Source organism: Amphibalanus amphitrite, unplaced genomic scaffold, assembly GCF_019059575.1.
Source record: "Amphibalanus amphitrite isolate SeventyFive unplaced genomic scaffold, NRLGWU_Aamphi_draft 000184F_arrow, whole genome shotgun sequence".
In the NCBI taxonomy this organism is placed as follows: domain Eukaryota; kingdom Metazoa; phylum Arthropoda; class Thecostraca; order Balanomorpha; family Balanidae; genus Amphibalanus; species Amphibalanus amphitrite.
The window spans coordinates 197,134-223,109 of record NW_024881679.1 but is presented as its reverse complement, the minus strand read 5'-3'; the positions used below and the strand labels follow the sequence as shown (position 1 = coordinate 223,109).

At 53.0% G+C, this 25,976-nt stretch overlaps 2 protein-coding genes across 2 annotated transcripts; one reads left to right on the top strand and one right to left on the bottom strand.

Annotated features, from left to right (window-relative positions):
* Positions 1-43: 43 nt before the first annotated feature.
* LOC122384228 (ubiquitin conjugation factor E4 B-like) lies at positions 44-25,719 on the bottom strand. The gene is made up of 20 exons (XM_043371372.1): positions 25,492-25,719; positions 20,075-20,189; positions 18,505-18,722; positions 16,647-16,817; positions 16,007-16,282; positions 15,430-15,660; positions 14,972-15,124; positions 8,984-9,184; positions 8,439-8,627; positions 7,982-8,102; positions 7,599-7,750; positions 7,197-7,292; positions 6,093-6,307; positions 5,111-5,470; positions 4,619-4,816; positions 3,716-3,861; positions 3,241-3,368; positions 2,611-2,785; positions 2,054-2,200; positions 44-1,294 (listed from the first exon to the last, which is right to left on the bottom strand). The coding sequence occupies exons 1-20, from the start codon at positions 25,513-25,515 to the stop codon at positions 1,233-1,235; spliced, it is 3,378 nt and encodes a 1,125-aa protein (XP_043227307.1). The 5' UTR covers positions 25,516-25,719; the 3' UTR covers positions 44-1,232.
* Positions 9,303-14,549, top strand: LOC122384230. The gene is made up of 2 exons (XM_043371376.1): positions 9,303-10,426; positions 14,475-14,549. The coding sequence occupies exons 1-2, from the start codon at positions 9,643-9,645 to the stop codon at positions 14,486-14,488; spliced, it is 798 nt and encodes a 265-aa protein (XP_043227311.1). The 5' UTR covers positions 9,303-9,642; the 3' UTR covers positions 14,489-14,549.
* Positions 25,720-25,976: the final 257 nt, after the last annotated feature.

Sequence of the window (25,976 nt, the reverse complement as noted above, 5' to 3'; positions counted from 1 at the left end):
CATCAAAGCCCTGACTTTTCATCATCATCACATAACGACTCCATGATATTTCATACATAAGTATATTATAACATATTCACCAGTGGTGTCATGACAGGTAGTATACAAACGGATTCTGTACAATCAACACTCGCGCTCGCGTCGGTAACTCGATATGTGGGCCGCGCACAGCTCTGGACCGGCCGACCGACGATACACCCATAAATTATATATCGGAGGTCACCCCACACACATATTTAGAGCCAGGTCGACGCCGGTGGTGCGCCTGCCCATCCTGGTAGCGAGCCGGGATGATTACACAGTTTCCGCGGGTCACAGCTAACACACATGTTGGACGGGCCGGCAATCCAGTGTCCAACTTGAACTGTCGAGAGCCGAATGTCTATACAAACCTGCCATGCCACCCCGCCGCGCCGCCAGTCTGTCCCCGCGACCTGCTGGCCGCGAGAACAGCGACACTGCCACGTCCCCAGACAGCGTTAACACCCAGAGATCCGCATTGAGTTTACAAAGACCGGCTGGGACTCCATAGCCGGTGGTTGTCGCCACTGCACCCGTCCCACCAAGCGTCCGTATGATCATCACAGCGCTGGGAGATGCGTGGAGCCCATTGCAGGTGCACATAATTTGACAAGACGTCCGTGACGTGCTTATCGGAGCTCAATGCAGGCGCCTATCTCACTTGTGACGCCTGCAGAGAGCGTAGCTCACTGCCGACGTTTTTAGCTCACTGCCGACGCCCATTGTTCACTGATCCGTCTTTAGCTCACCAGACCTTAGCTCACTGCAGACGCTCATAGCTCACCAGACGTCCTTGGCTCACTACCGACCCCCAGAGTTCACAGCTGATGATCAGAGCTCACCAACCGATCACAGCGCTAGGGGATGCTCCGCAGCCGTCCTCGGGTCTGCCGCGTCCCCAGTCAATACGAGGAAAAGACACCCCAACAATGGGATGTGCGTATTATGTGCAATGTGATACGTTATGACGAGGTAAAAAGCTACGTGCCCGCCGCGTGGCCATCACAACCACTCGGAATAACAGCGTGCTGATAAAGCTTTGCTACTGAGTGGAACACTGCACCACCGACCTGACTGCGTTCATCACATCTTGGCAGGTGCGAGTGCCGTGAGTTTTCCCGTGAGATGAGTGAGAAAGCCAGGCCGATGGAGGCTGAGAGACTGCACACACCTTTGTTGGGTGGGTGGCCGGACGGGAGATTCTGAGGAGTTCACTTGATCTCCGCCAGCTTGGCTTTCTTCCACTCCTGGATTCTGTGCTTCAGCTCGGTGGCTGTAACGAAACAACAGACCACTTACTGATGAAAAGGAACAAACATGATACACAATGAAATGTGATGCAGCGTTGCGACAATGCACTGTGATTTAAAGTCTTCATCTTCATCTTCATCTTCGTGTTATCGGGGCAAGAGGCACGATGTCCTGTAGGGCCCGTTCTCGCCGATTTCCATAACTTCACTTAGTACTCAGTCTGTTACAGGAGTGGAGTACCAGATCGACTCCCAGTGTGCATCCAGCCTGTTCTTAAAGACGTTGACTGAGGGCGAATGTACAATTTCTGCTGGAAGCCCGTTCCAATTGTTAATACACCGCACAGAAAATGAATTCAGTCTGGCACGGCAGGTTGCACGAGGCTTCCGTCAAGGCACGAAACCGGAAACGATTCGTCAGCAAACACTGGGCTGTCTGCAAAAAGTCCTGGTCAATTCTGAGAGGTGTTATAACAAGGCGTGGGGCTGTTCCACCACTCACAGCTGGGCTTCCCACAAGAAATACGATGCCAATAAAAAAAATATCCATCATTATCAGGCCCTAATATCGAAAATACTTCACATTTTTTACGCCACCAGTCGGGGTCTACCGAACTATTACAAGAGTACAACATAAGTAACCCTCCGTTCCCGCTGCAGGTATCTGCGTCCGGTCACAGCTTCCACTCCCCTCCCTTGGCAATTCCCTCCCTCCCTGTAATAAGCTCCCCCCCCGGTGTACAGCACATCCCAGTACCACCCAGTCCACGCGGAAAACTCACCATCAACGAGCATATCCTCAGTGAGCGGCTGTCGGTTGAACGGGTCGGTGGATGAGTTGAGCAGGTGTCGGGTGATGACCGGCCGGTCCATCACCTTACCGGAGGGCAGCACCACCGGGTCCTCCATCAGCGTGTCCATCAGAGGGTCTGAGGAGGGACGGACGGAGGAATCCGTCAGTTAGATGGTAAACATATGCGGATGGTCGGAGTGAAAAAGCAGCTCACCAAAGAAGTCTAACTACAAAACCATCCAAATATGTTAGAAATACATCACAGTATCCTAAATTGTCACATTTATCAAGTCGAGACGAATCATTCAACTTGTCCCAAATTAGAACGATGAAGAGTGTCGTCTTAACTATTGCCGATAAAGCGCAGAAACTTAAAATTTACTAACCATGGGTTGCATTCTAATTTGAGCCACTCCTATTCCATTTCATTCCATCCCATTTAATCTTATCGCACCTCATTTCATCCCAACCATCCGACCCACCTCACCCTCTAATTCTCTCAATCCTCTGCGCGCCCACCCCGCCCCTCTCCGCCCTCCCACCCACCTTTGAACTCCTCGGGCGCGTCGCTGAACTCCACTGCCTTCTGGGCGTTCTTGGCGCGGATCTCCAGGCTCCTCTCGGCCAGCGCCCAGAAGGCGTTGATCTTGGGCTGCGGTTTGATGACGTTCCGTTCCAGTCGACTGACGGCGTCACGAAACAGCTCCGGTCGCAGAGAGCGCTGCAGGACGCACGGAAGGCGAGCGAAGGTCAAAGGCTAGGGGACAACTGGTCACATGATGCGCTACAGTGACTATGCTGAACATTATACGGGGATGGACAGTGTTCGCGATCACAAGATACGCCACGCTGCTGTCATTGTTTGATGTCATTGGTTTTAGGGGCGCCCGATCTGCGCCGATCATCGTGCCCAGTGCCCACTGTTAACGGGTGTGATAATCAAATTCAAGTGCAACGCCAGCAGCCCCAAAAAAAGAAGCATTACTTTGAAAGAACGAAAAACTCACCAAACATCAATTACTTAGCATTGCTGTAAAAGAAGTCGAAACGTGCCAACTATATCACATATTTTATCTTAACTCGGCTTGCTAACTAACAGGGCGCGCGGTTTTGGCTGGAACCCTAGCTGGAACCCCTCAGTGTCCAGACACCGCGGCACGCGTAGACTCCACGTACCTCGTCGTTAGCGATGGCCGCGGCCAGCTCGGGCCTGTCCAGGTGGAGGTAGATGTCGGTCAGCTGGTCCAGCAGCCGGCGCGGCTCCCAGCCGTACTTCTCCGGGTTCTTCACCTTCAGGTTGCTGCCTGAAAACATGACAGGAGGATCGGACATGTCACGTAAAGTTGAAGGTCTGGACGGGTGACTGCTTTTATAGATGCACAGTTGAAGACGCTGGTGATCCGGTTTAGGTTCCCGTTTAAAGGAAAAAGAACGGAGGAAAAGAAGAGAGCGTGAAGAATGGCTACTTGGGCCCAGCATGGTTACCACCAAAGGAGGATGATACGCGAATTTTCTGTATTTATCCTTTTCGAGTAACGAAAATCAATTTAGGACCCTTGTGTTTTTTCAGGGACGTCTACCTTGTTAGGCCAAATCTAACGGAAATCAAACAAAAAATTACACCCCTCACTGTGAAGCCAACCCTTCTCACACTTTGGTCCGCAGAGCTGCTGTAGGTTGAAGTTGAGCATGGCGGCCAGCCGGTCTGCCAGCTCGGGTCGCAGGAACGGCTCCTTGATCTCCATGGTGAGGTAGTGGAACATCTCGACCGTGTACCGGCCCAGCGTCAGGTACGTCCTGTCACACAGTCAGAAGTTACACAGGTAGTGGAACATCTCGACCGTGTACCAACCCAGCGTCAGGTACGTCCTGTCACACAGTCAGTAGTTACACTGACAGGTAGTGGAGCATCTCGACCGTGTACCGGCCCAGCGTCAGGTACGTCCTGTCACACAGTCAGGAGTTACACAGACAGGTAGTGGAACATCTTGACCGTGTACCGGCCCAGCGTCAGGTACGTCCTGTCACACAGTCAGGAGTTACACAGACAGGTAGTGGAACATCTTGACCGTGTACCGGCCCAGCGTCAGGTACGTCCTGTCACACAGTCAGGAGTTACACAGACAGGTAGTGGAACATCTTGACCGTGTACCGGCCCAGCGTCAGGTACGTCCTGTCACACAGTCAGAAGTTACACAGGTAGTGGAACATCTCGACCGTGTACCAACCCAGCGTCAGGTACGTTCTGTCACACAGTCAGAAGTTACACAATGACAGGTAGTGGAGCATCTCGACCGTGTACCGGCCCAGACTGTCAGTCACACATCAGCCGTCAGTCGCAACATGGGGAGGGGGGCACACGAGAACGGTGGAAGTAACGGTCATACATTGGGAAGCAGTTACATATATGTATGGCCACCCATGGGGCCATACATATATTCCGTACCCTCTGCTCGTGCCGCTACCTGATCTGTACGCTCCAACCTCCCTTTCCGTTAGTTCAGACCCGTCACCCGTAATCTATGAGACCCCCACCCCTGTCACCCCCGCTCACCTGCACTGCGACTCGTCCGAGTGCAGCTGCCGGGTGCGGCTCTGCTGCTCCTCCCGGCTGAGCGCCTGCCATCGCTGGGTATCCTCGGCCTCCGTCTGCAGGTCGTGGATCCGCTTCAAACTCTCCAGAGACTCGTCCAGCAGGAACGTCGTGTCGTTCATCAGGATGTTGATGAACACGACGAACTGCTTACCCGTGCTGAGAACGAAAACAATCGCAGTGTGACAATCAACGTTCGATAAAACACAAATGAAATGCGAAACAATTGTAACAGATAAACTGCACACACCTGGTGACTAGTCATTGTGCTCTACATTCAGGCTGCTAGCAACTAGCAAGCTCTATAAATTCCCATCAGCACTCAGAAACATCAACTAATTATCTCGCATTCAGCTTCACCCTTATTCCATCAAAATTTTATAATACCGCCAATCGTCGCCCTCACACAAGAACAAATTGCTGTTTACAATTTCTCACCGCTCGTCTACTCACTTGGACTCTGCGATCATGAGCTGCCGGTGCCGCGGCGAGTCCCACATGGTCTTCAACACGATGCTGATGTGGTATCGGATGGTGAACTTATCGTAGAACTCGTTGGCCGATCCCGTCGACTCCACATCTGTGTAGAACTTCATCAGACTGACCGACAGGGGCCCAGAGAGCGGATGGGCCATGATTCTGTGGAACACATCCTCCATGCCTTCCTGGACGGAAGGATTGAGAACGTACAGCACCTCGACCAGCTTGGCCACCAGGTAGGGGTTGTTGAAGAAGGAGGGCGAGCAGCAGAGCACCAGCAGCCACACCAGCATGGCGTCGTCCAGGTTGTCCCGCACCAGCGCCGGACGGTGTCTGGGGGTGAGGGAAGGGACGGGGGAGCGGTCAGACTCGGGGGCTGGTGGTCAGAGTTTGCCGGTGGCCGATGGAGCCGTGGACAGTCTCTTGCTGTAAGAAAGTGATGGCATAAACTCGGCGGCCCGGGGAGTGTTGGCAGCTATTGTGAGAAGTCTGCCGTAAACGCTTCATGCCACATCCTAATGCAGACGACATTTCGGTATGCATTGAAAACGGAGAGGATAAAGGGAGCTACTTGCTCGATCCCTGTAAGTCAGTTGGAATACCTATCCCGATTTCCTTGCACGTGGGAATGAATCGCCAATGTCGCACATTGCTCTCATCCCTCACCACCACAAACTGATGATTAAAAGGACAGTCTGCACCAGTCACAAACTCATATCGTCTCACCAGTTACCCCTCCACAGCAGTAGCGGCGGAACACCTTCAATTAAGCACTGCCGACTTTTGGTCCCATTCTTTCCATGCAACGCCCATAGGGCTAATGTTAAAATGCCAAAATCAAAGGGGGGCACGGTGCCCCGGTGCCCTCCCCTTTCCGCCGCCTATGCTCCACAGCCCTCCATCTCTCTACACATCCCATACAGCAGCTACAGTTACCACGTCTAGCGTCACTCACTGCAGTGTGAAGAGCAGCAGCTCAGCGATGTCCTCGATGTACCACTCGAGCTGCGCGCGGAACGTGTCGGGTACGTGGGACGGTAGCTGTCCGTTCTGTGCGCCCATCTGTCGCAGCTGCAGCTGACACGTGTGGGAGTAGAACAACATACTGCGCTGCAGCAGCACCGGGTCCAGAAGAGCGGCGTCCGCGGATAGAGCCGCCTCGCTCAGACGCTGGTGGAGACAAAACACGGAGATGTGGTCACGGTAAGACAACGGCTTAGGGCTTAGAGACTGGCCTAAAGGCAAGCTAACACAGTAGTAAAGTTAGGCATAACTGATCGCTATTGAGGGACTGTCAGCGGTTTGAGAAGGGGTGCGGAGCCGGATCCGTTGGAGCCGGCTCATTTTGCCCGGAGCCGGAGCCGTGAAACAATAAAGCCTGGAGCCGGAGCCGTCAAAAAAGGGCGACTCCGGCTCCTTTTTTGAAGAGGAAAAAAAATTATTGACATTAGGCCAGTTTTACCAACAGAAAAATAGCCGCCTGCCGGAATTTTTTGCCTAGAGACCGCTTCACATACTGAGCGTAAACGGCAAAGCCATATCCTGTTACGTGCCCATCGCGTCGCGTATGTGAAGCGGTCTCTAGGCAAAAAATTCCGGCAGGCGGCTATTTTTCTGTTGGTAAAACTGGCCTCTGGTTCGGGTTGACAGTACAAGGCAGTAAAACATGTGGTATTCAAAAATAGCCTTGTTATGCAAATTCAGAAGCAACGTGTACCAATCCCATCGCCTTTTCTTCCACCCGTATTTAATTAATCGCATAGGGGATGTACTGAGTAGGAGCCGGAGCCGGAGCCGGAGCCGCCCTGACATTTCACCCGGAGCCGGAGCCGATTTTTTATCCGGAGCCGGAGTCGGAGCCGGAGCCGTCTGAAATTTCCACGGCTCCGCAATCCGCATCCCTGGCTCAGAGAGCTAAACATGACTTCTGCCTTAGACGCGAGTACCATTCGAAAGAAGGCTCAAGTAAGTGGGTATTGAAAAGCATCCAGTTAGAAGCACTCAGGTTAGCCAGCTGATTGGGCCACCATGCTAACAAAGACGTCAAATACGGTTTTACCTTGTGGAGGTTTTTCCACTTGGCCAGCATTTGTTTGTTTCTGGCCGCGTGCGGAGTGTCCTTCCACTGCGCCTCTGAGCTCTTCAGGTCGTCAATCTGAAACATAATACAATGAGTTAGGATTTTGCCTCACTAGCTGTTGATATAAATAAAAAGGAAGACTACCAGCATGAACTGAAACCAGACGTTTGGCGACACAATCTCCACGACATTATCCATTGGTAATTGGTATTCAAGACGATGTGTCGCCACGCTACACGAAAACCATTTCAGCGGTACCTCGAAACAGCAAACTGTTCACAACACTAATTTACTACAGGGTTCACACTAACCGAAGTCATTTCGCGTACCCCGAGTCGGTGCATGGTGCGCTGCCGTGTCCAGCACCGTCCACTTACTCACCAGTCTCTGGTAGTCTCGGATGGCCCTCAGTCGGTGCTGGTATTTGCGCGTGGCCGGCAGAATCGACAGGTGATGACAGTGCAGTGTCAGGTACCAGCACTCGGTGTGGAAGGTGGGGTCAATCCAGGCCACCCCCGGAGCAGGACCCGACACTGGCGGGAGAAGTAGCGGGGGTGTCACAAACACAAACACAAACACAAACACAAACACCAGCAAGCATGACAGCCCTAGAAATAAATATACATTGCACAAAAACGAACACAGTACAACACGATAACCCATACAAGACGATAACCCATAGCGTCATGAGGGATCACATTGCACCAAATGACACGATATGTATGTATATGTAGTGCGTTTTGTGCTGGCAATTACTGACTTACCCATCTTTTCCTTCCATTCTTGAGCCTCCTGTGACGTCATTTTCACTCGAGTCTCGCCATCAATATTAAACCTAAACTTGGGATGGAATGTGAAACACACGTCTACCTTGTCCAGTTTTACCTGCAACAAAACACAAAATAAGCATGAGACAACGTTCACATTAACTGACAAAAACAACGTAAGGGACAATGCAGTGGATCGTATCATTCAGTAGCTTGCAAGTCAGGCTCAAATATTCAAATGGGAATAACCTGAACATACGAGCGAACTCATTTCAAAGCCAACGCTCACTGGCCAGCTTATTTCTGACTGTGTGTAATGACCCTAAACATCCACCAAATCATCCCCCTCACCCTGCCGACCCCCACAGCCGACATCCCACCCCGGCAACCTGTGGCAACGCTGACTGCCACTCCCCCTGCAGACCAAGACCTTCCCTGCTGAACAATTACTCACCCTGCTGGCCAGTTTCATGAGCACGGTGACCAGGTTGAGCATGAGTCCGTCGCCGGCCACCAGCCTGTCATCAGCGTGCAGCTGGCCCCGGCGCTCGTTGGCCGTTAGCAGGCCCGCCAGGAGCGTCAGAGTGGCCTCCCGGGAGCCAGAGTTTACCAGCAGAGCGTGGAGGATGTTGAATTGGTGCGTCTGTGAGTGGGTGACAGAAGGGGTAGGGTGGGCAAGGTGGGGGTGAATATGGTAAAATGGTTGGTAGAATATCAGCTGGTAGCAAGAAGTGTTTGTTTAAAGGTCAAGATTCAAATGCGCGCAAGCTGCAGAGGTTCTTCGTTTAAATGCGACTTTGATGTCTTAAACATGCAATTCCTCATCCTATATCGGTGTTCGAGTCATTTATATATGGTAATAGACAATTTTAAGAAGCATGTGACATTTCTGTCAAATTTCAACGCCACAACAAGCCACACCACCGCATCAGCCAGGCTTAGCTCCCTTCCATTCCCACAACCCCACCCCCGCCATTCGCTCCCCAACACATTCCTCACCCTGACAATCTCCAGCTGCTGCTGCAGTGTGCGGTGCAGCATCCGTACTGCCTCCGGGTTGGTGGCGCCCGCGTGAGACTTCTTGATGACCTTACAGTCGTCCTCTGAGAGCACAGAGTAGCGCAGGAACGGTCCGAGGAAGGCCAGGGCGGCCACCTCCCGGCCGGGCGCCGCTGATAGGGGCACCGGCAGCCACTCCGGCTGGAGCGGCGGAGAAACAGGGACGGGAGGTCAGCGGACGTGTGTGTCAAAGTATCCAGCATCTACACAGCCCATCTTCGACGACATACCAGGCTCAGTATTTACCCCAGTTGTTGTGTTCGGGTATAGGGGGTGTGTACTTGGACCGCCTCTGCGGCCCCACCTCTGTGTGCCTGGGAGCGCCCCTGCCGACGCTCAGCTGATCGTGCGCGCCAAGCGGCATGACTGGCGCGGGCGACTAGGCGTGGCGCTGGCCATACTTGTTTAGTTTTGGAGGACTCTCTCGGCCCATTCGCACCGGCAGTAAATAAATCGCGTTTCTCTTAAGCTCTCTCTCACTCGAACCGTGAATCACGAACATAACATGGCGCGGTCAGTAGATGGTTCCGTGCGTGCGCGCAGTGATCGGTGTATCAGTGTATCAGTAATTAGTGTATAGCGCGCCGTGATCTGTGACGATGAGTGACATTGAGAAACTGACGCAGCTGCTCCTGCAGCAGGCGGAGCTGTCGGCGCAGCGGGAGCGAGACTCAGCGCAGCGCGAGGAGCGGCTCACTCAGATGGTGGAGCGACTGGTCGCCGACCGACAGCCACCCGCTACCGTCGCTGCCGACGATGCCTCGGCGGCGACAGCCGCCCGGACGTCGGCTGCCGCCCCGCCCGTGCGCCTGCCTGCTGCTGCAACGCCGGCGCCTCATCTGTCGTCCTCCACATCCCTGCGCGACTTCGCTGTATGGAGGGAGAAGCTGGACGGGTACATGCTTCTGACCGGCGCGTCCGCGCTGCCCGTCACTGCCCAGAGAGCTGCCCTTCTCAGTCTTCTCGACGAAGATTGGCACCGGGTGCTGCGCTATGGACTGACGATAGCGGACGACTCTCCCCTCTCCGCGGTGGTAGACGCCATGGAGAGTCATCTCCGTAAGCAGCGCAGTGTCCTGGTCGACCGCCGTGCGTTCTACGCCCGTGTCCAGGAGCAGGGCGAGAATTTTGAGGAGTTTCTGTGCGAAGTGAAGGAGCTCGCGGCATTTTGCGACTTTTGCACACACTGTTACGACTCACGCCTGCGTGACAAGATTGTGTGTGGCCTGCGGGACGAGGAGACGGTGAAGCGTCTGTTGGAGGATCCGGGGCTGGACCTCAAGAAGACGGTGGACATCTGCCGTGCGTCAGAGAACGCCCGGGCTACCTGCTCCGACCTCCGCTCACCGACGGCGTCAGTGAGCCGTCTGTCGGCATACCGCCGTTCAAGGTTGCGCGATGCGCGCCCCGCGGCCCAACCCGGCGGGCGTTCCGCGGGTACGGCCGGCGTGCGCCGCCCCCAGGCGCGCCCCGCGGCCCAACCTGGCGGGCGCTCCGCGGGCGCGGCCGGCGCGCGCTGCTGCCGCTGCGGGCGGGCCGCCCACGCAGACCCGGCGGCGTGCCGCGCTACTAGCGCCATCTGCAACTCGTGTGGCCAGCGCGGCCACTTTGCAGTGGTGTGCGCCCAGGTGGCGCGCGAGAGCGCCGCTGCCCCCGCCGAGCGCGCAGCACCGGAGCGCGCGCGGCCCGCGGTGGGGCAGCCGTCAGAGCCGCGCATCTGCCGTGTCATCAGAGACGTCTACGTGAACGGCATCTCGACGCGGCCGACTCCCACTGTGACTGTCCGACTGTCTACGCCGGCTGGTGTGTTCACCGTGCCGGCCCGGGCCGACTCCGGCGCCGAGGCGACAGTCATCGGCGAAGACAGCCTGTCTTCCATCTGCGTGGAACCAGCGCAGTTGGAGCCCTGCATCGGCCAGCCATTTTCAGCAGTAGGGAAACAGCCGCTCACCTGTGTCGGGTCGTTCCGGGCTACTCTGGAGCTGGGCGACCGATCGACCACCGCTGCCGTGTTCGTCATCAGGGAGCTGACTGGCCTGCTACTCAGCTGGTTCGACTGTGTGGCGCTGGGGATTCTGCCGAGGGATTTTCCGGCACAGATCCGGTCCGTCGAGGACGCACCGCGCCCTGCTGATGACGTCACGGTCTCTGTTGACGTCACATCCGCTGGTGACGTCACACCCTCTAATGACGTCACACCGTCTGCACCGCCGGCCGCTGCCGGCTCCGCTCGTAGCGCCAGCGGCCGCTCGGCCCCGTATGAGGAGCCGCGTGACAGGCCCTGTCCGGCCACCGGGACCGAGACGGGCGCGCCGGCGCCGCCGGCCGATGGACCCGGGCCGGCCGCCGGCCTCAGCGGTCCGCTGCCGGCCTGGGACAGCGACTCAGACCCACCGGAGGCGGTCCGTGCAGCTCATGCAGCCGCTCTGGTGGAGTGTTTCCCGCGTGTGTTCGGGCAAGATTCGACTCTTCGAGTCATGGACGGCGGTCTGATGACGATCGAACTCCGGCCCGACGCGTGTCCGACGTCGGTCACCGCTGCGAGACCGATCCCCTTCGCCTGGCGTGCCGAGGTAAAGGCGCAGCTGGACGACCTGCTGGACCGCGGCGTCATCGTCCCTGTGGACTACCCGACGGAATGGTGCCATCCCATTTCGTGCGTGCCGAAGAACCCGTCCGGGTTTCGACTCTGCGTGGACCTGACGGGACTCAACCGGTACGTGAATCGACCCACGTACCCCTGCCGGTCTCCTCACGATGCCGTGACGAGTCTGCCCGCCGGGCACCGGTGGATGTCGACTCTGGACGCCAAGATGGGCTACTTCCAGGTGCCGCTCGCTGAGTCAAGTCAGGACCTCACCTGCTTCATCACGCCGTGGGGCAGGTTCAAGTTCGTCCGCTGTCCGATGGGATGCAGTGCGTCTGGAGACGAGTACAACCGGCGCGGCGATGCCGCGCTCGGCGACATCCCAAACTGTGTCAAGATTGTCGACGACATCCTGGCCGTGGCACAGACGTACCGGCAGCACCTGCAGCAGGTGATCGACATCCTCCGGCGCTGTGACGACCGAGGAATCACGCTGAACCCGCTGAAGTTCAAGTTCGCCCAGAATGAGGTCAAATTCTGCGGCTACAAGATCACCCCGGCCGGCTACACCACCGACAATGAAAAGGCGCGCGCCATCGCTGATTTCCCGAGACCGGAGAACGTCACCGACCTGCGGTCCTTCATGGGTCTGGTAAATCAGCTGAGCGGCCTCACACCGGAGCTGGCTGACTCGACTCAGGCCTTCAGAGACCTCCTCAAGTCGCGCCGGGTCTGGCGCTGGACTGAGCAGCACGAGGCAGCGTTTCTGCACACCAAGATTGTGCTGTCGTCACCGCCGGTGATGGCATTCTTCGACCCCCAGCTGCCGACCGTGCTACAGACGGACGCTGCTAAAACCCGAGGACTGGGTTTTGCACTGCTCCAGAGGCACGGCGAGGACTGGCGTGTGGTCCAGTATGGTTCACGGTTCCTGACCGATACCGAGAGCCGATATGCTGTAATCGAGCTGGAGCTGGCTGCTGTACTCTGGGCCTGCAAGAAGTGCCATGTCTACCTGGCTGGCATGCCCCACTTCGACCTGGTGGTCGACCACCGACCGCTGGTGACCATCCTAAACTACAAGCAGCTCAACTCGATCGACAACCCGCGTCTGCAGCGGATGAGAGAGAAGTTGTTGGCCTACAGCTTCACCACCAGCTGGCAGAAGGGATCGAGTCACGTGATCCCAGACGCGCTCTCGCGAGCGCCCACCAGCGACCCCGCCGCTGATGACGACGGAGCGGTGGACACCGAGGACGACCCGCTGCACGCCAGCGTCATTGCCGCGCTGCAGGCCTCCACCCGATCGGAGGAGGGCGCCCAGCTGGCTCCGCTGGTCGACTCCACACTGGAGAGAGTCCGCGCCGCCGCGGAGCGCGACACCGAGTACCAGACTCTCAGCGAGCTGATCCTGGCCGGATTCCCAGAGAACCGGCACGAGACGCCCCCTGCAGTACGAGCGTACTGGGGCGTGCGCCATCAGCTGGCCATCGACGACGGACTGGTGGTCTACGGCGCTCGACTGGTCATCCCGTCCGCCCTCCGACGCGGTGTGCTGGAGAAACTCCACGAGTCACACCAGGGCGTTGATAGGACCAAGCGCCGTGCTCGGCTCAGTGTGTACTGGCCGGGCATCGACAAGCAGATTGCTGACACTGTCGCCGCCTGCGCTCAGTGCCGTCAGCGCCTGCCCAGCCACGCCCGGGAGCCGATGTGGCAGGAGGACGGCGCACCGACACGCGTCTTCGAGTCGGTCTCGGCCGACTACTTCTCCGCTGGAGGACACACGTACCTGGTGTACGTGGACCGGCTGTCCGGGTGGCCGTATGTCACAGTGTGTCCCCGCACGGCCTCGGCAGACCATCTGACGCGGCAGCTCCGACTGATGTTCTCGCAGACGGGCGTCCCGACCGTGTTCCGGTCAGACGGCGGACCCCAGTTTGCATCAGGCACGCTCCGCCGGTTCCTCCAGCGCTGGGACGTACGACATGAGATGTCGTCACCGCACTACCCGCGCGCTAACGGGCACGCGGAGGCCTGCGTGAAGACAGCGAAGAAGCTGGTGCTGGCTGCGTCCTCATCGGGCCGGCTCGACCAGGACCAACTGGACCGAAGTCTGCTCGAACTCCGTAACACGCCCCGAGCAGACGGGCGGTCGCCGGCACAGGTGCTGTTTGGTCACCCGCTTCGCTCTGGTGTTCCCACGCACCACCGCGCCTTCGCTCCTGAGTGGCAGCGGGCGGCCGATGTCTGCGAGGAAAAGGCTGCCGAGCTCCAGGAGCAGGCCGTCAGGTGCTACAACAAGAGCACGCGCCGGCTGTCACCGCTCAAGATCGGCAGTCGGGTCGACCTTCAAGACCCCGCCACCGGCCGATGGAACCGGATCGGAGTGATCGTGGGCGTCGGTCAGCGGCGCACGTACCTCGTCAAGACGGCCAGTGGCAAGGTCCTGTGGCGTAACCGCCGCTACCTGCGCCCATACCGGCCGCTTCTGACGGAACCCACCCCGCCTGTGGCTCCGTCCGCCCCGCGCCCGCCCGCTGCGGGTGCGCCTCAGCCGCCGCCGCCGCCGCCGCCGCCAGCGCGCACCGCGGTCGCCGCCGAGAGGGCGGTCCGACCCGCCGCTAGTGCGCCGGCCGTGTGCCGCTCGTCGCCGGTGCGGTCACCCCAGGTGGAGACGGCCGCCGCCGCTCTCCCGCGTCGTTCTCGACGGCAGCGCCGCGCTCCTGGTCGGCTCCGAGTTCAATGGGGTGCGACCTCGTATGCGGAGTGACTGTGAGACAACGTCGTGCATTGTTGTGTTTTTGTGTGTTTTTGACGACTGTTGTCTCGAGGGGGGATGTTGTGTTCGGGTATAGGGGGTGTGTACTTGGACCGCCTCTGCGGCCCCACCTCTGTGTGCCTGGGAGCGCCCCTGCCGACGCTCAGCTGATCGTGCGCGCCAAGCGGCATGACTGGCGCGGGCGACTAGGCGTGGCGCTGGCCATACTTGTTTAGTTTTGGAGGACTCTCTCGGCCCATTCGCACCGGCAGTAAATAAATCGCGTTTCTCTTAAGCTCTCTCTCACTCGAACCGTGAATCACGAACATAACACCAGTGACTAGTTTCTGTAAGTACCGCCTAAACCAACGCTCATTCCGTCAACTCTGAGGTACCAGTCCTGAGACCATTTTCATCAGGGAGTGTAACATAGCAGTCCAGCCCTGCTAGCCCCAGATGAAAATCCAACCCCTGCTGGTGCGCCCTAAAACACCAAATCATCATCATCGAAATCCAACCCCAGGGGCGGCTCACACCACCATAACAGCCGCAAAAATCACTCCTAGAGCGCGGCCCTTACCAGCGTGACGATCAGGTCACAGACGGGCCGCCGTCCGCCGGCGCGCACCTCACAGAGCTCGGCCAGAATCTGCAGCGGTCGGCCATGGTCCGGCTCTGACATGGAGGCCGTGCGAGCCATCCGGTGCAGCCGCCGCAGCACCGGCAGCACCACCTACCGGCGGCAGCGTGTACTGTTAGTACCGAAAGCCGCCGGCAAAAGAGCAACAACGGGGAGGGCACAAAGTTCGTCGGTGTCTTTCGTATTGTGCAGTGCTATTTATGTTTTAGAACTTTTCCGTTATTCAATAACTCCAAAGCGAAGATGGGGCTTCACAAAAAGGTCAAAGAATTCTGAAATATGTTAGATTAAAAACGGTGTCTGATATGTAAATTCTAGCCGATACACAGCTGTATATTCTCCACGGTCCAAGGCACGCCTCTCCATCACGGTATGGCCTTTCCCAGCGTGTCTCTCACCTGCCGCAGCGCGTCCTCTCCCTGGATCAGCAGCTCCTGTACCAGCTCCGGCAGGAACCCGGCCGGCAGCAGGCCCGGTTCCAGGGCAGCGCGCAGTAGTGGCGGCCAGCTGCCTGCCGGCGCCGCCGCCAGGTGGCTCGTCAGTCGGCCGCGCAGCACCAGCGCCGCGCAGCGCACCGCCTGAGCGCGCACTGCAGCGAGGGCAGTGCTGAGAGGCGGCTCGCCGCAGCGCTGAGGAGGGGGCAGAAGGTGGCACGAGCGTCAGTCAGGTCAGACGAGTGAGAGCAGCGGGACAGTGAACACCGGGCACACTGCAGACGGGGTGCAGCGGTCAGGTGCAACGCAGAAACACATGCTTGTTTAAGGTCAATGGCGAGAAACAAACACAGAAATTTTCAGATTCAGGCTGTGCTTTGTCCATTGCAGACAAAATTGTCCATACATAAGCCCAAATACACTAACCAGTTGCCCCTAATATTACCAATTACCCCTAAACAAAGGCTCAACCCTGGACAGAGGAAAAAACCGCAGGTCGGCACAAAACAAAAAAGTGAAAAGGATATTCCTCAGTACTCACTCTGGGGGCTCGCCGAATCTCCTCCTCTCCTCTGGCCACACACTCGGTGAGGTAGAGCAGCAGGCTGAACTGTACACTAGACTGGGTTTCCGCCGCGGCTCCCTGCTCCGGCCTATCCCCGGTAGAGGTGTCAGCCGTCTTTGCCGCTGATCCCGACGAGGACGGTGACGCAGCAGCGGGGGGAGTCGGGATGTAGTCGGGACGCTTCTGGTCCGGTACGGGGGAGGGGAGCGGCGCTGACGCCATGCTGATGTCCACCAGAACCTCCATTAGTACCTGGAAACAACAGGAAGACCGTCACTCGTACCGTCAGCACACAGTGACAATACACCTATACGCAAAGTAGCAATACACATTGCCAGCCGCGGAAAATTACAGATATCACGGTTCCACCGGGAAATACGGTAGACATTTGACAACACGAAGTAGGAAGGTAAATACTAAATAGAGCTAGGATGCAGCGTATTTTACGATTAGCCATAAAGTAGAGCTAGAAATGCATCGCTCCCCAGTTTATAAGGTGAATCTGATAGCTCGGTCGTCCTAGCTAGAAAGCAGACACCACCTTCCCTGTGTATACCCAATCCCCAGCCCCAACCCAGTCTTTAAAAAAACTGCAGACACACCAGCTTAGTCTCACCTGGTCCACCCAGTCCTCCGTACTGCCGACAGTCAGCTGGTCGGCCGGCACAGTCACCTGGTGAGGGGCTCCGTCCGGCCGCGGCCCGTCCGCCGGCGCCACACACAGTACACGGCACAGCGTCGGAAGGACCGGGTCCGAGGCCGGCTGGTGCGGTGAGGGCTCCGACGGCTGACGAGACAGATAAACAGAGTCATAAAGGGCGGGATAACGGTCACACATGGGATCAGAAGACTAGGGTCACCTTCTAGCTCATAATGAAAGCATTTACTTCTAGTTGACAACACCAAGACCTTTAACCCTATTCCTGGCGGGGGGGGGGGGGCCTCAGGAGCCCCCCCCCCTGAGGTTTTTTGGTTATTTCTCCCAAACGCGTTGAGCTAGGAAGCTCAAATTTTCTGACTTTTCCTAAAAGGCTTCTACGCAACATGTCTGAAATTTTTTAGTTGATCTGACCTCAGGTCAGGTCACCAGAGGCGGTTTGGTGACCCTACCTCAGAAAAGTTTGCAATCACGCCAGAGCTAGAGTTTTTGACCGATCAATTTCTTCTCTTCAGGCTTTAGTTAGGGTACCAGTATGTGCAATTTGTATATCTCGGAATTTTGATATCGGTGACCTAAGGTCAGGTCAGTTTCGCGACCTCCCCATTATAAGTCAATGGGGGAAAAATCAACTCCCTGTTTTTACCACTAAAACGGGTCGGAATGGCCCCATATACCATACATGACTTCATATACGATCAACCTTCACTACCTTGAGGTCTGTTTTGCTGTTGGGCAGCTGTGAAGTCATGTGACGTCATCAAAGGTCACCAAAGGTTTTTGGCCAATAACTCCGTACAGGAACAAGATACAGACGCGTGGATGGTCTCATTGTGTTCATCTCGTCAAGACGCATCGAATGATATACATGATGACCTCGAGGTCACGTGACCTGAGGTCAACCTTTGACCTTGACCTTTCGAGGTCAACATATATATCATTCGATGCGGATTGACGAGAGGATCACGATGATGCCCTTAGTTTGTTCCTATCTTGACTAATTCGAAAGTTATTCGAGAAAAACTCGCTCCATATCTAGCGCCGCCATTTTGACTTTTTCGACCCCTGTGACGTCATCTTTGACCTGACCTGAAAATGACCTGAGTAAAAATTGTAGATCTTGACCGTGCGTATCCGATGCCGTTTACCGTTTGTCGCTGCGATGTGTAGTTTTTGAGATCTGAAGGGGGGGGGGGCTGAATCGCCCCCCCCCCCGCCAGTTTCTTGTCCCGGCGGAGCCCGCCAGGAATAGGGTTAAGGGAATCACTGTCATTAAATGGATAAATAACATCAATGAATGAAATGAATGAATGAATGAATGAATGAATGAATGAATGAATGAATGAATGAATGGAAGAAAAAATGGGCGCATGAATGGATGCACCAATGAATGAATGAATGAATGAATGAATGAATGAATGAATGAATGAATGAATGAATGAATGAATGCAAGAATGAATGAATGAATGAATGAATGAATGAATGAATGAATGAATGAATGAATGAATGAATGAATGAATGAATGAATGAATGAACAAATAAACAAATAATTTCAAATGCCACACGAGACTGATATTCAACTGATCATAACTGCAGATGGAGCCTGGAGGAACACTGAACAAGTGAACAACAATGGCAAAACCAAATGTGATGAGAAAAAAAATAACAGCAAAAACAATAACGAGCTAAATTAAACGACACCATGCTCCCGTTCCCGGTGCAACTGTACCGTCAGAACAGCCGTCTACGGGCACAACTGACTGACCTCATCACTAACTCATGACAGACTGTCTGTTTGCCTGCCCGCCCGACTGACCCGGAGCCGTTTGGTGGCACTCTCTTCCAGCTGGTCGGTCTCCATGGGGTCCAGGGCGGCGGGCAGCTCCTCGAGCCCGGTCAGAGGGCCACCGGCACGGCCCTTCTGCGGTCCCACGATCAGCGTGTCCGCCGACACGGGAGCCACCGTCGGCGGAGCGGCGTCTAGCTCCATCTGGGAGACACCACCCACCTCCGGTGCAGCGGGGGCAGAGCTCGCTGTGGAGGGAGAGAGATGAGTGAGCTGAGAGGAAGATCCGCTGCTCACCCCCGGCGCAGCGGGGGCTGAGCTCCCTGTCGACAAGAGGGGGGAGTGGTGAAGGGCGAGTGATCTACACAGAGAAGCTGAGAGGTTTACCACTTCTCAAGAAGATCCACCACTCTAGCCGAATGGAAGAAAGCCGAATTTTACACGGAATATTGCAAGATGAGACAATTTCCACCAGAAAACAAATTATTCATTTCACATTCAAATAGACAGCCGTCCATGCATGATTAATACAGATGTTAACCCTCGCACGACCAGGCCATTTCTCATAACACGAACGACCAGGGGGGGGGGGTTGTTACGACCCCCCCCCCGGCGTTTCGAAACGGAAGGTCGTAGAGCTTAGCGGAAAAAACCAACGGATTGCTCTCAACGAGATCTCGCGATTGGTGGTATATTTTTTGGTCCTAGGTCAACATTTGACCTACTTTTGACCGGTCAAAGGTCAAATTTTCGGAAAAATAGACTTTTTTCAACTTTCGGCGGCGATTGCGGCAAAACGGTGGGAGATATCGACTTGAAACCTTCACTATCGTGTTCCTTGATCAATTCTCTATCGTTTGGTATGTATTTCGTTTCCCTAGCTCTAAAAATGGCGCGTTGGGAGCGCCGGAAGTCGGCAAGGTCACAGTCGGCGGCAGAAATTCGAAAAATCAAAATTTAAATTTTTGAAATCTGATTGTATTTTTGGATTTGGGAGGTCCATTTGCTCCCTATAGAAGCTAATATTGCTGCATATTCCCATTGAGGTGACAAGAATTAGCAAAATAGCGGTTCGGGCGCTTTTCAAAAATAGTACCGGACGCTGTTCCTCTTGTGACGTCATAGCTCCGTGACCTGACCTGACCCGGTCAAATTTCTTATACCATATAATAGCCAATACTTGCCCCAACATGCATGGGAAGTTTCATCACGATCCATCAACCGATGTCCGTACCACCGGCAGGAAACCTCGGGCGTTGGCACTCAGTTTGTGAAAATCCGGCCGGAGGCTGTACGTCTTATGACGTCATAACTCCGTAACCTGACATGACCCGATCAATTTTTTTCGGCAAAAGATGCGCAAAGGTTGCCCCAGAGGGTATTGAAAATTTCAGCCCGCTACGACAAGCCGTTTAGCGTGCACTTCGAAAAAACCTCAGGGGGGGGGGTTGATACAACCCCCCCCCCCCCTAGGCGTTCTAGGGTTAAATCATGTTGGGCACGCCAAGTCACATGCTCACATGATAGTCAAATGCTCAATGCAGTGGTTTCTCCACCATCCACCTGCACCGTCCCCCAGCTGACCTGTCCGTGACCTCACCTGGCACCTGACCGGTCTCTGGGTCGGTCCCGGCCGGTGGGTCGGGGACACTCTCACCGGCTGCAGCAGCGGGCGGCGCGGACGGCGCCAGACGCGCCAGCCGCCGCCGCCGCATCTGACGGCACAAAGGACAAACTGTGTTATACACAAATATTAAACGTCGGACGCTTGAGCCTGACGGCTAGCGCCCTAGCCCATCAAGAAGAACATCCCAAATAGACATAATCAACCACAGGTAGGTAGATTCACAAAGCAGTAGGCACTAGGCATGTCCCGTAGCTCAGTTGGTAGAGCATTGGACTCCCGGTGGTGAGAGCCCGGGGTTCGAGCAGGTCAGGCGCTCGACATTAGACTAACGGGAATGGCCTGCGGTTGGTGGGAGCAGCCGCATCCAGTCAGTCAGTGAATGGGACAGACCGCGGTCGATTTCGATAGGCATTGCCGATTGCGGTTATTTTTATTCCTAGAAGTCGCCCGCAAGTTCATAAGCCACGCAAAAAACAAAACACTGAAGTGAGGAAATCACTAGGCTGGCTGATATGGCTCTTCACATAAGCGTTTTTTCGCGTAACTGGCAAAACTCGTGGGCGACTTTGGCTTCAGACAACCGCGGCCAGAGATTTTGACGTTGTAAATCTGGTCTGTGAGTGGGTTCAAACTAACCTTGATTTGAAGTAAACGTCGAGCTTAACTATTCCCTATCACAAACGCATATTAATTCGCCACGGCTTGACCAGACAGACGCGATCAGCGACGGTGTAATTTCAGTTGAGGCAAGTACCTATACTAACACGGAACAAAAATGATAGACGAACGCGCTTCGGCTAAATCGCCGTCATCAGCGTCTAAAAGGAGAACAAGAGGCACACTCACAACAAAAGGCACACAACAAGTGTGCCAAACTCACAACAAAAGGCACACAACAAGTGTGCCTCTTGTTCTCCTTTTAGACGCTGATGACGGCGATTTAGCCGAAACGCGCTCGTCTATCATTTTTCTTCCGTGTTATTATGCGATGGTGTAAATCGTCGCTCTGCAACGCTTTTCCGAAATGTTATTGACCAAACATCGGAGCACAACATTGAAGGCGTCTACTGACCTCAGTGGTCACCGAATGACCTCAGACTTTCAAAAAGGATACCAGTCGCTGCGATGCGTAACGGTAAACACGCTGGCTTCTCCGCGAAGCTGTAACTTAAGTCTCGCTCTTATAGGGGGGGGGGGGGTCGAACGAACCTACGCTCGGTTTTTCGCGAATAAATCGCGCAAAAAGCGACCGAATGCGACGAAACTTTCAGTACCCTCGAGTTTATCAATTTTACACATACCCTGAAAATTTCATGACCCTGACCCAAATGACCTTTGACCTGTGAGTTATTTCTCGACAACGTCTTTGGCCGGAATCGCGATTCAGCGTATGTCGACTCACATTATCCGCGCGTTTGCAGTCTTTTTTGTGGTTTTATACGTTCAAACATCAGAAATGCTGTTGGTCCCATGCATTATGGTGGGTGTCAAGGTCACAAGAAGTTAAGGCCAGGTCACTGACCTTTGATGACCTGGTTTCACTTTTCGAGTTACACATGTTTCTAGACTAGTTTTTTTTTAGCTGATTTCGAATTTAGCAGCTATTTGAACATTTACGAAGAAGTTTTGGAGCCTTCGTAACATGCTACGAAGCTGTTAGTGACGGATGACAGTACTATAAATACCCGGAAGGACGCCTACTGATTGACCTGACCTGACCTGACCCGACCTGGCCTAAATGCATAAAGCCAACAACTGTGATCAAAGCTAACATGAAATTCATGATCAGCAACCCGAAAAACATCACAACCTCGCTTTACGAAGTTCTTACAGGTCCCGATTTTTCCGACTTTTGGTTCATCGACTTGACCTGAAAGGTCAACCGAAGACCTCTGACCTCAAACTTGGGTATCATCGGCTTCCTTTCGTCACGGGCAGCACGATCGTTTTTTTCCGCAAAGCTCTAGCTCGATCAGGGGCCGAACGTCAGGGGGTTCAACGCCCCTTCCCCCCCCCATATGTTCGCGGGTGGCAAAACACCAATACGGGCGAGGGGTTACATAGCCTTGGGGCGAGGGTTAATTACAGCCGAAATGGCGCCGAATGTCGTGCTTGGTCCCCATCCTCTCGACCGATAGGAAAAAAAACAACCGACAGGTTCAGCGAGGGTAAACCTTCTTTGGTACAAGGCGAGCCTGCGAGAGGCCCCATCTAACCCCTAACTGAGCAATTAGAGCTTCGTGAGAAACCTAAGAAATGTTACTATTTTAGGAATTTATAAAGGCAATACTTTCAAGACCTCAGGTCAGCAGATGATGTAGGAAGTCAGGCAAATGTCTTGAATGTCAAGTTTTTAGTTTTTAGTGAAAGCTCTACCAGTAAGTGATAGCAAAGCAATAATTTTGGCACTATCATGCTTGTTACATTAACCTGTGTTGAGTAAAATATTGTACATGGTGATGGACAGATGGTGAAGTTGAATGTAGACCTTAAGGTCACCAATGATGACCTCAGGTGATTTGACAACAGGTTTGATGCATTTATTTCATATGCACTGATATGATCATGATGGCATTCATGCTCTTCTAAAAATAAAAAATTAGAAAATAGAAACTTAGGAAACCAAGTGGAACAGAGAACATCTGCCTATTGAAATGATCTTTCATCTGCCTGCCATGGTCTTGCACCTGACCAATGCAAAGCTATGATGCAAAGGAGACCATATGAACTACTCAGGCTTGCATGGTTTTGCAAGATTGACCAACAGCTAACTTGCTCAGGCACCAATTGAAAATATCAAAATCAGAGTATGTTTTTCTGATGTTGACAGGTCAGAATCACTTAATGCAAACTTGTGTGGATTCCTGTGAAATAGCTGAACAGGTTGAAATGTGTTTGCACTTAAAAATCAATGTTACCTATGTCCAGTTTTGTCAAAACAAACTAAAACTGCACCAATAAAATGGGTGCAATAGTTCAAATATTATTGGTTACTTGCTTTGTTACAAGTAATCCAACAGTTGCCTTAGTTTATTAATATGCTGCACAGGAGTGTAGCTGGGGAACAAACTGCAAAGTATGGCAGCAAAAGTAGCTAGCCACACTTACCAGGGGGCAAAGTTCACTGAAACTTACAACAACCAGGCTAAAATTATAGATCAAACTGAGCCCACACACAATAAAGCTTGGATTTTGTCTTGCAATGCAATGCAAGATAAAATGAAATGGATCATTTTATCTTGATCCATTTCTGGTTTCATGGTTTCATGTATTCATTTTATCTTATTGGGATGTAAGAATAGACCTAGGTTAATGACAGTCCATTATTCTAAGCTTTAAAATTAATTCAGTAGGCGGAACTATGGTCATGAGTACCCAAATATAGGAACGTTCCCATTTTTGGGAACGGAGTTCCCAAATATGGGAACGGGCGTTCCCATTTATGAGAACGGAAGGCAATTTTTCGGCCGTTCTCCCACTAAAACTCAAAAGTGCATCACGTCTCAAAAAAGTGCACGCTGATTTAAGTGTCTACTAAATCTCCATAAAGTTATCTTTAATCTGACCGTGGAACCAGGAAATTGACCGTGGAATGATATTTTTAATGATTTTTTGAAAATGGCAGAATGGTGGAAATATGGGTTATACGACATTTAACATGCAATTTTAAGGAAAATGAAGCATTTTTTAGTTTGAGGTAAAGTATAATAATTTTCGCCTGGTTATGAACTTTCATACTATCGACACCAGATGCTGACAAATGCAAGCGAAGACGCGGACGGTCCCGAGGTAATATTGTTGACTTTTGTGTCGGGGCGGACGACCGCGTGGAACGTGAGTGAATTTACCGAGCTACTGTTGTAAACTCAGTTTAAGCGGTTGAAAATTATCCAGCTGTATTTTATCATCCCGGAAAGACATATTTTATTTGGATGCTAGCTGTTTAGAGTTGTTTTATAAGGAGCGTCATGAGCGTGGTTTTTGTCTTCCGTGTTTCTAAGCGTGATCGTTTTGGGGGAATTTCTCTTATATAGCTCGCTCTGTGTGACTTATTTATAATTTTTATGCTGATTTCGATAATTCCTCGTGCCCATCCTACCAGGCCTTTTGCCACTTACACTCATCAAGAAAGGAAAAAACTAGATTTTCATTGGGACTAGGTGTTTTGAGGGTGTAACATATTCAGCGTTCCCATTTTTGGATACTTCCTTGTACTCGTCAACTATCGGTGATAAACAGACAGGTGCTTGACATGCCTCCACCCTCAGCGCGGACGGTGGATATAGTTATGGAAGACCTTGTTGAACATCGCTGAGCGTTGTGAATTACGTAATCCTGCAGAGGGGGGCGTGCCCGCTGCGAGATCGACGGGAATAAAAGCGCAGAAGACCGGGCGAAACATGCGACGGTCTTGCCGGAAAGGTCATCTGATGATTGTTGCGTTAACAATAATTTGCGGCGTTGGACGTGATGCTTGTTAATGAAAAGAGCCCCTGAAAGGCGTCGGTGAAATCGTTCCCAATTTTGGGTACGCCGTTCCCATAATAAGGAACGCTTGCAGCGCCAGTGTACGAGAGCGTTCCCAAATTTGGGCTCGCGGCCCGGATGATGGACTGCTTTAGAAATAGGGGAACGATTTGAAACTACGATGGGCCTTACAATATCAAACTCTTTCCCAACAATATTGAGACAAATATCAGGCGGTTCACGATCATTTTATATTTTTTGGACGTCATCTAACGGTTCTTTTTCTTGTTTTAAATAATGCCTACATGGCGTTCCCATATTTGGGTTTATCGTTCCCAAACATGGGAACGAAAATGCGTCCCAGAAAATGGGTACGCTTGACCATAGTTCCGCCTACTGAATTAGCACTATTATAATAGAAACTCAGCACAAATGAATAATTAAAATGGTTAAAGGGATAATTACATAAAATCCAGTCCCAGGGAAGCTGACTTATTATTGTCACAGAAACTGTCACCTCTTACTTCAATGTAGCACCACAGCTGGGCTGGACCACCTTGGCTGGACCCCACAAGCCGGAGCCCAGAAATTAGCAGAGTCCGCATAATCTGAATCTCATCAAGTGATACCTAATTAAACAGACTCTGCTCTGTCAAAACTGATGTGCACATTTTTGTCTCAACTGGAAGGAGGTAGGTCATTTTGTGGTAGTTTGTTCTCCTTTCTGATGTGTTTAAGCCATTTAGTGTTGACTCGTCAACATCATAGATAATATCAATATCAATATCCAATATTTTGCCAATTTGGCTATCCTCTTTATTTCATTTATCTTCAATGAGTACCACATAGTACATAAATGTTTCTAATAATTCTACAGTCAGGTAAAATTCTGAACAATAAAAAGCTTTGTCTTAGAGTATTACCTCTTCTGGAGTCAGTTCATTCATCACAAGTTGAAGTTGAAGTGAAAACTTGATTGAAGCCTCGACAGACCGTTTGCTACGTTCTTTAAACGTTCAAGCCACGCAGCTACAAGTCCAGTCTGTTATTTCTAGAAAAAAAGGTTTTTCACACAGCTGCAGAGTGCAGGACCAGCCCCTGGACCAGCTTATGGGGGCACCTGCAGGCTACAAGACGTGAAAATAGAACGCAGGCGCTTTGTGCTTTATCACTTGAGCATTGCGTGTTCAGACTACTGCGGCAAAATAGTAGTAAGCACGCCATTAATGAATCTTCCTACTGAAGGAATAGGTAGCTAAATCGCATTGTAGTCTAATGCGTGCCAAAATCTTTGTTAACTATATGAGTGATACAAGATATCAGCAAAATTAAACAAATTTTACTGATTTTTTCATGGTTTAGTGATTGCATGCACTTTATATACGGCTAAAATGAAATGTTAACTTCA